Genomic DNA, 13481 nt, shown 5'->3' on the forward strand with positions numbered 1-13481 from the left:
GATTTCACTGCTTTCCAATTAGAGTATTTGCCTGCCCTTTGCTTTCATCCCTTCCCACCACCACACTTATCCCAAAGTTGTGTAAACATAATACATCAAACTGCTGATTTGTGCACAGCTAATACAGAACAAGATATTTTTTGCTCTATAGCACTTCCCAAAAGTTTGCTTTCACCTATCGTGTCATCCATTGAACAGCCTCAGTTACTTAGATACCATTGCCTAGTTCTTCCTGTTTTCCTTCAATAATTTTCTCAGCTTTTCCCTGGTTTGCTCTTGTTTAATCTTTATCCTGACATCAGTGCTGCTGACATTTAAGATATTGAAAAAATATTTCCATAACCTTAGCTGAAGAGAATATTATATTCTTGATGTAGATGTTTTCTATACTTCCAGATTGGACCAAATTTTCTGTATTGGACCAAATATTTTCTATAGTTCCTGGACCAAATTCAACAATAAAGTATCAGCAATTAGCAAAATGCAAAATTCAAATAGTTGAAGTGTAGTTTACATGTGCAGGATAATTAAAAGTTGTTTCCTTAAGAACAAGTCAAATATTTCCTATAGTCCTGTATGTATATTGCCCTAAATAAAAAAATATGCATGTTTATGTGTGTGTATATATTTTCCCTTTACCACATTCTCTGAAATACCGTGAGAAGCAAAACAAAATAACTGGAATTGTTAACAGTGACACTTCAGCTTAATATTAAATTCCTGTTTGCACTCCAAATCCCTCAGGGTTAACATGAGCTCATAGACCCAACCACTAACAGACACGAGCCAATTTAATGAGACCAGAAATGGGGTCACACCAACCAGCACATTTTTAAGATCATTATATTATTTGTCAAAAAGGAAAATAACAAAGAAAAATATTTACAAAGTTGAAACATTGTCCTTATAACTTTTTTAAATTTGCTCATTGCAGGCTACTGAACAACTGATTACAAGATCCTCCCAACCATCCCCAGGCAACAGTGAACCTGATTAAGAGAGACCAGGCAATTAAATAAGGAAGAAATTCCTAGGAAACATGAATTGAAGAGAAATATACGATATTTAACACAGTGTGGTACTCGTATTTGTCCTAAATAGCTGAAAAGACAGGTCATAGTTAAACCATTGAAATATCTTTAATGGAGGAATTAATTTTTTAAAAATTAATTGTGGAAAAACACCTTAGAATTACCAAGGTACAGGTACTTATTCATCAGTCTCTGTTATGGCCATGGTTGTAAAGAGAGTTTCATGAACTCACCACTGTGAAAATGGTGACAAAATGTAACATATGGACGAAACAAGCTGGGTTCTGTGAACAGAAACATATTCTTTGCATTTACTGGAAGCAGTTTCCAGGTAATATTCAACATTTCCCACCTGCCACAGTTCAGGAGGATGCTGTATCCACAGCAGGCAGAGCAAGGCACGCAAGCTCGTAACATAGTGCTGTCTAAGAACAACTGAAACAGAAATATAGGGAGACAGGCTGGTAAGGACTTCCCTGGTGTTTCCCCAGCTGAGGTGGAACACAAAGACAAGGGAAAGTTAAGTGGTTTGCCTGAGGCAAGAAGATTAATCAGCATTACAACCAGGAGAGAATCAGGAGGAATGATATCTAGTGCTAAATCAAAGTTCCAACAAACCATCCTGCCCTTTTGAAGACATACACAGCACCACCTTTTCTCAGAATAAGTCAAGAACTAATTCAGTGAGCCCAAGTCCTTGAGCTTTAAGACCCCTTCATTAGTCTGTTGCTTTCAAGTTTCATGAAGTGTTGTATCTCTGTTAAGGAGGACAACTTGTTTTTTTCCCCCTGTCTTAGCACAGTAAAGGGGAAGGTCCCTAGAATGCTTCAAAGCTTGAATGTTGTACAGGAAATATACACTGGATATACTAAGCAAAAAGGATTTCATCCTTAATTTCCTTCCAGGGCTAACTAGAATAATTCCAGCTACATTATTATGCCAGCAAGAAGACTTAATTCAGATTACCTGACATATATATAGTTGCATAGAAAGTCAAAGTGTCTCAGTAAAACAAGTAACTAATAATTTCATATTGTAAAAGGAAAAGCAAAGACACAATCTTTACTATAATTTGCAAAGTTCACAAAGACTTGGAGCATAAAGAAGCCGAAGATTAGACACTGCAGGCTCTGTGGTTTTTTTGTAAAATGTACAGTTTACAGATAATACTACTTAACTCTGCCATCCTGAAGACCAACTTGCAAGTTCTTCCCTGCATGACCAAATTCTCAGAGCAGGACAGGACCAGCCCACCCTGGTAACTTGATATGTTTTTTTTGCTAGGAGAGGTTCCTTTTGCATGCCCCTTCCCCACAGCAAATACACTGGGTTCAGAAAGTATACATTTGGTGTTCAGGATTATTTAACACCAGGAAGCTCACAAAGACAATGCAGAAGTCAAGACTGTGGTTTCTAGAAGCTACCCATGGCTGAAATATTGTGATGTAAAAGCATAAAATTACTGCATAGCAACTCAGCCAAAAGAGGGGTTGTAGTTGGATTTTAGGAGCTTTTTTTCAAAGGATGTATGGCAAATAAGCAAGATACCTATGTACTTCACTTAACATTGCACCAAAATTAAACAGATTCAGGTTTTGACCTTTGCCCCCACTATTTTTTTTCTCTTTTTTTGAGAGAGAGAGAATTTATGGGATACCATCTGTGAACTTAAAAGGAACACTGTTAATGCTAAGTTAAATATAAAGTATAAACCATCGTCGTAATAAAAAATGGCAAAATAAAATTCTGAGTAAAAATACTAACATGACAGTATCAATACAATTAGTTTACAATTTTAAAAATTCCATGAGATTCTCATAGTATATTTAAAATATCCTAAACTTCTAAGAATCCCTCTACCTGGTTAGAAGGCTACATAAAGCAGAAAATATCAAATTGCAATAAAAAAATTTGGTTGACTAAAGGAAATCAGGGCATTTATGTCAATGTATCATTCACATTTTTCAGCTAAGAAACCAGAAAAAAGGCTCCCATGTTCAAGGTAAAGTCTTTAATTTAACACAGAAATAACCAGCAAGTCTGTTTTCTGAAAACAGAGAACTCCAACAGGAGTGGTGGCAGATGTTTAACCTGCTCAGCATCTGTTCTGAAATGTGCTACAAAAAAAAATAACTGGGATAAAAATTAGAATTCACATAAAGACCACAAACAACATCTGAATTGTTTGAAAAGTTTTGTTTCACTAGCATCAGTGAAAGCAAAGAATCACAAATCATGGAGCCAAAGCCACAAGCCAATGGCTAGAAGAGCAAGATACAGGGTGTAAAGCTGACAGGATCACTAACTTGATGACACAATAAAAACTTCATGCAACTCTCATGAAGATGCAATCAAAACCTGTCAGTCATGTGTGGCAGATAAGGTAACCTGACATTCAAGCACAGCTCTGTCCCTGTGATTTCAAAGACATTAATTTGAGGGCTCATTAAAATTAATTTCTGAAAAGGACACCACAGCCTGAACACAAGATATTCACATTTCAGACAGCAACTGCTTTTTCTCTAAGATGCAAAAACAGAAGATCCTCCTCAATAAAGTCCCACATTTCAAAAGCATGCATTCTCAAAATATTAGGCAGAGTTTGTTCCACAATAAGGTCTACACCAGCACTACCTTGAGCTCTTTACAGTGCTCGTGTGCCACAGGCTATGAAACGTTACTGACCTTTATGAGGGATTCAGAATAAAATCTTAATTGTCTTTAAGGATGAAAGATGGTCCTTGATCTTTTAAAAGTATTTTCCAACTTACAGCAAGCCGCAAATATGAAATATCAAGTTAATGAAGGAAAGGTCTAGTGAGGCCACTCAGACGGATCGTTTAAATTCATCAATTTGTTCACATTTTAAAGTCACCATAACTTGACAATTATTAGAGTGGACAAACTCAAATCTCTTTCAGGTCAAAAGCCAAAATTTTCTTGTGACTTCTACAGTTAAACATGCAATATTTTACAGCATAGCTCTGGGAAGTAATATAACATATTTCTACAGAACATTATATAACTAAATATAAAGATGTAATGATAAAACTATCGGAAGGAAAAGGTGAGGAAATATCTGGAATTCTGTCAGACTTACAGACCCCAAAAATGCCCAAAGTACAAGAGAAATGCAATTATTTTTGCTGCTTGCTAGCTAAACTGCTGACCTACATTTTAACATCCTGAATAGAGGAACAGAGATATTTTACCCATGGATTCAAAGGAAAAGAAAAAAATCTGTTGAGTTCATATTCCTCATGAATGCTTCCAAATGATGGCAAATCAATAGTTGCTGCTTTACTAACATCACCCTTTGGACTTAGTCAGCTAGCATGCCTGAAAATCCTTCCCAGAAGAACCATACAGATTCACAAATCTGTTTTACAACCACCATCAAAACTCCATACAAACAACTCAGCTTTCAGTTTGGTTACAGACACACTATAAATCACTAAAGTAAAAAATACTTCATAGTAAGGTGAACTCCATTTCTGAAGCTATAAAATTATTTGCTGAATTCTTGTAGGGTAAACTGAGTGAAAGGAAAGGAATACAAGGTCATTAAATGAGGCATCATTAGTGCCTTGAGCTGTGCAATAACTGATTTTATTTCTTGTCACTAGAAGGTAATTTTATTGCATTATTGGCAAAGCACCCTCCTTTCTTCTGTCATAACCTTTTCCTACAGCCCGTTGCAAAAGGAAGTATTTCAAAACACATTTTCAGTTCCCCAGCAAGCATTCAATTCTCAAATGGTTTTTAAAAACTCAAAGCAGCGTTTCATAGAGCCAAGTAAGAACACTGAACTTGGAACACTGAAAATTTTCTGCTCTAGCTCTTATATTGCAAATAACAGGGTTTTTTCTTCTAGAGTTCCTTTAGAGTCCTCAGATAAAGACTCCTCTAGAGTCTTTATCTGGCTGGAAGGAACTCAAGGAGCCAGAACAACAAAGTTCCTGATGGAATCCAAATAAAACTGATCCTAGGAAATGTAGGATTCTAATTAACAGGGCAAGACCTATGCACAGCAAGTAGCTCGTACAATGCAAAAAGCAGAAACACAAATATTGTTTTCTGCTCTTCATGGAGTTCTTGTTAGGCAGGAAGTTCACTTTGCAGACACAGGTGGGAAAAGCCAGAAATACAGAACAAACCCTTAGTTATCAGCAGCAAACACTGCAGGAAACTGAAACAGAAAGAATTCAGCACTTAGAGAAGATGTCTCTGATCAGACAAAGCAATTAAAGCACTTTTACTTAAACATGATTTCATGATTAATTATAACTGGAGCACAGTCTTACAACTGAAGACTAAAAGAAGTGCTATTAAAAAAAAAAAAAAAGAAAAAGCCAGGAAAATCTTGTGAGAACAAGCAATCAGATGTGACTACCAACTACAGAAGCCACACAGATTGGAAACAGAAAGGTAAGAAGAACTGAGGTGGTTTAAAGAAAAAATAGACAAGAAAAAAATATAACCTTTATTTGTGTTTATTCACAGAATTCACATCCCTAGAAATCTTTCACTTGGGGATTCATATCTAAGAAAATAGGACGATAATGAAACAGCAAACATTTCAATGAGCTGCTATCCAACCAAGCAACTCACTGCCCAGAACTCAGGGCAACCAAAACCTACAGATCCAATCACCTACAGAATACAAGGGGCAAGACACCACTGGCAAGCTGAAGGAAAAAAACCCAGATGTTATTTTAGTCAGAATTCACTTTCCATGGCAGGATAACAAAACGTCACTGCCTTTGATTCAGAGCACTAAATCATATATTGAAATATTTTAGACACTCTGCAGAGAGACACCAATGGTTGGATCCATTCTTTTCCTAACAGCCCCTTAAGAACTAAATATTAAACACATTGAAGGGTTCTGCACATACCTTACCCCTCAAAATACCTCTTTTCAGCTGTATAGAGACCACATGAACTCTAAAAGTAGAAGCAAAATGGCAAAATACCATGTGAATGATCCCTGAAATTATTCAGCTCCTGATCAGGTAGAAATCCTCTTACTTTATAAAGGGGTTTTTTTTCCCTCCCTTTTTTTTTTTTTTTGCAATATTCACTTCTGGGACTATAGACCTAGCTGGTTTTCATCTCATATGTCCACATGTTCCATAAAGGTCTACAAATTTGTCAAATTTGCCTGATTAGGCAGAGAAACAAGCAGAATCAATGCAGTTCCTGGCATATAAAATCCTGAATTTTTCTTGCTTCCATTTCAAGTCACAGCTTTCAACAAGCATTATCTAAATGTCAATTAATACCAAATATAGACAAATATTTTTTCCTTCTATTTCCATAAAGGTTTCTGCATCATTTCAAGCAGTACTTATATCCCCACTGAGCAAGCAGCAATGTACTGCAGAGAGTTGTGGAAAAAAAAAACCAAAAACAAAAAAACCAAAACATTGTGCCCAGCCCTTCATGGATGCTCCTGGAGTTCTGGAAGTAGCCTTAGTTTGCTACCTGAAAGCCAGCAAGCTATTTTAATCAATTCATGGAATCATGGAATGGTTTGGGTTGGAAGGGGCTTAAAAGATGATCTGGTTCCATCCCACTGGCCATGGGCAGGGACATCTTCCACCAAACCAGGTTGCTCAAAGACCCTTTCCACTTCTTTTGATGTAGCCCAAGATACAACTGGTTTTATGGGCTACTAGTGCATGCTTCTGACTCAGGATTAGGTTTTTCTTCAGTTTGTTTTGTTAATTTTATTTTGGTTTTACTTTGTTGTTGTTTTGGGGTTGGGAGGTTTTTATGGGGAAAAGGGGAAGTTGGTGATGACAATTGGGCTGGTTTTTTTAACCTAATTTTGATAAAAGATAGTAATTTATTCTTTTTAAAAGCTTCTAATCATACTGAATTTCTCCAGTTGCAGTCCTGAACTGAAAGCATAATCCAAGAAGCCAAAAAAGCATCTTATCTCACTTTTTGTGTTGAGTAATCTCTCTTTAGTTGAATGACTTCAGATTCAGCACTGTTTTTAGTTTACCATCCAATATGGAAAGTATAAAAAGCCCCATGTCTGCAATCAAAAAAGCCTATGTAAACTACAATTTAAACTAACAGAAAGCAAGCAGGCCAATGAACGTTCATTACACAGGATCAAAGGCAGGGGCAGAAGTGAAAGGTAGGTTTTATTTTATATAGAAAAGCCATTGTTAAAGCTTGTAAAGATAATAGTATCTTCTAATTATATCTTATAAAGATAAGGAATGGGTACTGACATTTTCCCAGAGCTACACTAAAAATAGCTATTTCAGAATGTTCATCTCTAAGGAATACACACACACTTCACATGCTATAGTGACCTGGCCCTCACTGATGAAAACAATTAATTTTTAAGGTGCTTTACATGGGAATACAACTTTTGGAGAGTATGGAAATTACACCTTCATTAAAGGGATCTATTTCCAATTGTTTTCTCTCCTAAGAAACAAAATCATCACATAAGTTCCTAACTCACTGAAATAGAAAAAAAAACTTTCTGTAACAATAACTTGTTTTTCCTTGGGATACTGCATAGCTTTAATTACTGTACCCATAGCAGTCTAGATGTCAATTAGAGACAGCAGCTCTGACAGTGTGTTAGAAAACCATTAACACCGTGACTCAGTACTCTAGAGACTCCAGCACAAACTGTGATTTCCCATAAAATCTAAGGAAAGTGTGTAAACAACAATTCATGAAACACAGACTTGGTTTAAGGCCCCAGTTTTAAATTCCTTATACAGCCAAAATAACTGTTGACTCCAGTGACCACTGTGGAAACATTTGAAATTTGTTTGCATATATATGGTACACTTTTCCTATGGAGGCAGATATTCTTGCTGAAGCACCTGCCTGGTTTTATTTATGAAAGATTATGACCTCAACATGAAGCAAGGCATAGTTGTGGTTCTACACAGGATTTACCTCAGTTGGATTTGAGCTACCTTTCCCCTGTGACAGGACCCAAGAAGTTAATTCAAGCCTCTCTCACAAAGAGTAAGAACATGAAATGGAATCCTGAGGCAGTCCTAAGTCCTAGCCTTGGATACAAGGAAAAAAAGACTTAAGAATATTTGAATCTTCTTATTTTGAAAATTCCCTTAACTCTTTTAAATTCCATATAGGAGCCATATCACTTCTTTCTCTAACCAGAGAAATTACTTCATCTCAAAAAAAAAATCCATTTATTTGGAAAAGCTATTATGTTGGGTGGGGTTTTTTTTTGTTTTTTTAATAATTAAAAAGAGCATTTTGTACAGTTCCTGAACTTTATCTAGTTCTGTGTTCTTTCTGCTGAATTCTCAGCATAAAAACACCTTCTCTTATTTTCAGTTCCAACCTTCTCTGAGCCTTCACCTTTTTTACCACTGACAGCTTCAGTCTGCCCAATTCTTACAGGGACTTTATCTGAAAAAACCCTAATCTGTAGGAGGGAAAAAAGGATTATTTCTCAAAATAAAAACAAACAAAAAAAAATAGGAGCTTTATTGCGGGTGAGGGAGAATACTTATTTATTTTTAAATGTCTCTATAGAGAGAATTGCTCTGCTGAGTCCAGCTCTTTGTCAAAACATAATTCTTGCTATGTGGGACTTTTCAAAATCCCTTCTTGTGCTAAGATACAGTTCAGAGTGCTTGTAGGGCATTTGTGTTCACATAACATGGCAGGGCTTTCCTTCTCTCAACACTGCACACCTGACTCATAGGCACTTTCCTTTTCTAGAAGTCACCAGCCTATAAAATTCAGTGCTTTTCAGTGCTGTTGTTGCCTCTAAAGTGCATTTTTCCTATTCCACATTTCCAGCTGCTAGCATAGGGAGACTCAAGCTAATTTCCCCATTTATGTATTACAAACAAATCTTGCCACCATCAGCCTGGGTCGGCCTTTGGCCACCCCCAGACCTGTTCCCTTGCTTTGTTTGCAGCTAGTTTTCCACAGCTGTAAGTCTCAACTACCCCATTGTTCTTGGCATACCTCTATACAGTGCTTCTTACAGAAGAGAATATGTTTAGGTGTGTTACAGTGAGTAACACATCTGAGTTTGGCAATATCAAAGTATCTCCTGGAAGACTGAGGTAAAGAAAGGTAGAGAAATATCAAACTGCCCACGAAGAAAAATATTGTATTTTGAGATAGTATGCCAATTACAATTGGAAGTTAATTACAATAAAGGATTGCAGTCTGACCTGAAGAACGAAGGTTAGGGAAAAGACTGAAACTTAATTCCTTTTTATTTCTGATTTTATTCCTGAGTTCAGCAGATCTCACGCTCCTTCCTCCCATAAACAAAAACAAAACAAACTGAGTTGTGACACATAATGACTGTAGGTTATTGTATCTTTCTTTTCATGGAACCTCTATTAGGCTAGAGGGAAAACTACACTACGTAGAGACAGCTACTAGATGGCAACCAAAAGACAGATTTTTAAAAATCTGTTGGTCAGCAGAGTCACCAATGTCTCTACTCCCAACAGGGTACCACAGACATTATACCATAGTTGTCACATCTTTACCATACCTACAGCAGAACAAAGCCAACCATGCTAAACAAATCCATATTTATAGCTTTGAGCAGCCTTCACAGAGTGCAGAGGGTTCCACTCATTTCCATGCTGACTAAGAAGCAGTCCAGTAAGTACAGCCACATTGCACTGCAAACATGGTCATCCATTTAAAATGATGGCTGCAGAAACACTGCCCGGATTTACCACACTCCAGGTAGACAAATTTCCAAATTCCTCAAGAAATATCTCTCAAACCTCCACATACATTCTACAAATTCCATAGGAATACAACCTGGGTTTAAAAACGAGCCTTTAAGTATCTTCAGAGCCTCAAAGGAAAGTGCAGCTGCTGCCTCAGAATCCTTTAATCACTCACATGTGGATGACAGAGTGCACCACTTACCGCTGAACTGGGAGGGAAAGGGAATCTAAGTGGTCCTCGCCCTTAAAAGCCATATTTATCCTGTTATTTTGTGCACTTCTCCATAGGCTGGAATCTAGAAAGAAAAGAGTCATTTAGTAAACCTAGGAAAACTCAGGAACCTTCAGCCCAGGCTGGCATGGCATTTTCCTGCTCTCCTGTGGAGAGAGCTCATTAAAACAAATAAAAAGTCTCCTTTTCCACAACTCCAGCAGTTAACTGAGGCCATTAAGTACATTTCAAGCATAAACATTGTAGGGTTTGCATATTCCTGAAGATCCTGGACTGCTGCACAGGTCAGAGCCATCTGGGTTAAACATTTCTGAGTTAGCATTAAGGTATTATTTAGCCTCCTTTATTTTATATTAACTTGAACACCAGAGAAAATCTAATGAGTATTATAGTAATTCTTCATGTAACTGTGAGAAAGATTGCAGGTGAGGTCCCTTCCAGCCCTAATTATTCTGCAATATGATTTCAGGACTCTGAAGTACTACACTTACAAAAAGGTCCTTGATCGCTAAGTTACTGAAGCATTTGACCCTCCCATATGAGACAATTTCATTGTTTGTACATTTTAAATGCTGCACACATCTTTCTCCTCCATGATTTCCCTTCATACCTAGTGACCAAGAGATGGATTCAAGCTTTATTGCACTAGAAAAAAAACAAGAAAGGAGAAGAAGGATTCCCCATTTTTACAAAAGCTAGAGTTCTGCCTCTTTCCTCCCCCTCTTCCTTTAATTAGCCTCTCTTACATTAGAGCATTACCTACTATAGGTTAAAGCATATTCACAGCAGAAATCACAGAGGATTTATTCTACCAAAAAAGGTGAAGTCATTTTCATTCACACACATGGCTAAAAGAAAACTAAGGCAAAACATTTGAAGGAAAAGACTAATCCATGACTCAGGAAGAAGGAGGAAATGGATTCTTTTGGACAGGAGACAGGAACAGTGGGAAAATTATGCTTTCTTAGATGTGAAAAAAACCCTGGGATCAATGGATGTCCCTTCTAGAGAAAATACTTTACACAGGAAATTACTGTTGTTTGTGTCACCAACTGGGGCAGAGTGGTTTTGATGTAGCTGCCTGTGAAGGAAGTTCTGCTATTTGGTTATTGGCTGCATTGTGCCAGCTGAGTCAGCCTGCATTCAAGATATTTGCCACCCCAAATTGCTCTTAATTGACACAGAGTGGTCCTCACTCCCTTTCCTAGCAAGCTGATCTCATTACTAATGCATGGCCTTGTTTTTTCCCCAAGATCTCACAAATATGTCCTGAGCACATAAAAGTATTACAACCAACGTTCACGTGCTCTGTCCACTCTTAGCACCAGATTGCTCTGGTGATGTATCCTGTGTTCTTCCCTATGCCCCAGGTTTTCCTGGAAATAACAAATTTAATTTAATCCTTCTTTAGAGATGTATAGAATAAGAAGATTGAAATACAGGAGAAGAATCTATTTAAAAAGCCAAAACCAACACCAAAAAAAACCCGCATTAAAAATAGTTTAATTGTTGCTGAAAGTTTAATTGGTTTAAAAATATTGCAGATATTTCATAGGTTTTGACTGGAGGTTCATATGCCCAAGTATGAAAATATTAGTATGTATTTTTCTGCTCCTGTGACACACTAGGATTTGAAAAACAAGCTTATTTTGGAGGGTGGGAGGAGGGGGAATTTAACGCATTTAGTGTATGACATACAGATTTTTCTAACAAATTGAATAAATGAGCTATCTTCATTTCCTAAAGTCTAATATTTTCCCTTTTTTAAAGACATTTAAGATTACCAGATACAAGCAATTGTACAATCACATTTACTGGAAATAGGCAAATATCACAACAATCACTGTCTTCACTTGGAGGAGATATCCTTAAAGCTGAACATATCCACATAAAACCTTAATGGCCAAAATGAATTTTCCCCCCTAAATGTTGTCATTTAAAGGACAAAAAACTCCAATATTTTAGCCTGCAGAATTACAGATTTCATGAACATCAAGCAACTGTTTCTGCTCAGCATTAGACCTGGATTTACCTTCTCATGCTACCAACACTAAATCAAATCTAAAGCTTCAGTTTCCTCTGGCAAGCTACATCTACTTCACCATTAGTGCAGCCTACTACCAATTTCTACACGTACAAATCAAAGCACCTGCTTGTACTCCATTACTTGTGATCAGTGACATAATGTACACAGACATAAATTAGATTATTGCATATCCTTGTTCCCCATAAATTAGAAACCTGACAAAAATGCAAGTTTTTATATGCTGCCTTCCCACAAAGCACACTTTTATATTATGTCTGAGAGCCTTTAAAAACATTATCAACTCCTACTTAGAGGTTCCTTATGCTCCAAGAACAATAACAAAATGCCACAACAATATCTTCACCAAACTGTCTGGCTGGAGACCACGATTAGATATTAGCTCAAATCTTTAATCCCAAATTAATGTTGGCAACGTGAGGAAATTCTCCACCCTGGAACTTTGCCAGGAGATCTGCTGTACCCCCAGGATCACAAGAGAGGTTGGGACACCAGTGATTTGTGGTACAGGCTTCTGGTCCTGCTTGGAATGCCTCCTCCACCTGCTGGGCAATTACAGAAGGCAGAGATCATTCAGATTCCAGTGCTCTCATTCCTCTTTCCAGGTAAGACCAAAACAACTGTACTTCCTAGGAAAGACTAGGAGAGAGCTGATGAGTCCTTCCATGGAGTTGATTGTGCTTTTTATTCAATCCACAGCACAGTGATGAGCTCCAGTCAGCACTCCTAAAAGCAAAGTCCTCTACTCTAGCTGACTATGGAGATGATACACACACACTCACTTTTATTAAGTATATATATAATAACAGATAACATCATTAGACTTCTGTAGGAGAGTCTAATTTTTTTTTCCACAATAATATTTATTTCCATGACTAATGATTAGACCCACAGCTCATCAGAGTTGCTGTCCAAGTAAATTTGTACAAAAAAAAAAACAAATCAAAACAAACCAAAAAACCCACTGCTTGTAGTTTGCAATATTGGTAATTTTGGTAGAAGCCTGAATGACACACTGAAATAATAAAGTTGTATTCTTGGACTATTATGAAGCCTTTTATTTAACACCTATATAAGGCTTTACATCTGCACAGAGCCTTGTATCACAGGGTAAATGCTGACCTACAACTTGTTTGACTCCTCTGGTAGGTAGCAGCACATGCATGTGGAATTACATGCATTCAAGGCAGCAGGCTGTGTCCTGCATTTTTCTCTTTGTTATTTCAACACTGAATTAGGTTTTGAGATGTTATTTCCTCAAGGAATAGATGCAGATAGGCAGAGCACAAGCCACATTTCAATCCCATCAAACACAGCCAGCCAAAGTCTTTTTTCAGGAGTTAAGAGAATACAGCTGAAAGAGCATGAAAGCATTGCTCTCAGAAACCAGCAAAGTATCAGTAAAGGGCATGAACTTTGTGTCCAAAATTCCCAAAACCACATAAGCAGGAAGAGGG

The 13481-nt window shown here is 37.2% G+C and overlaps 1 protein-coding gene across 1 annotated transcript in view; it reads right to left on the bottom strand.

Moving 5' to 3' along the window:
• INSC (INSC spindle orientation adaptor protein) overlaps positions 1-10003 on the bottom strand; it is a gene marked incomplete at both ends in the record, with an annotated part of 84933 nt that extends 74930 nt beyond the window's left edge. Inside the window, one exon of the mRNA XM_084207507.1 lies at positions 9951-10003. Within this exon, the coding sequence (XP_084063633.1) occupies positions 9951-10003 (53 nt within the window). The remainder of the gene's footprint in view (positions 1-9950) is intronic.
• Positions 10004-13481: the final 3478 nt, after the last annotated feature.

Source organism: Fringilla coelebs (assembly GCF_963513975.1).
Source record: "Fringilla coelebs genome assembly, chromosome: 6".
Taxonomy (NCBI): domain Eukaryota; kingdom Metazoa; phylum Chordata; class Aves; order Passeriformes; family Fringillidae; genus Fringilla; species Fringilla coelebs.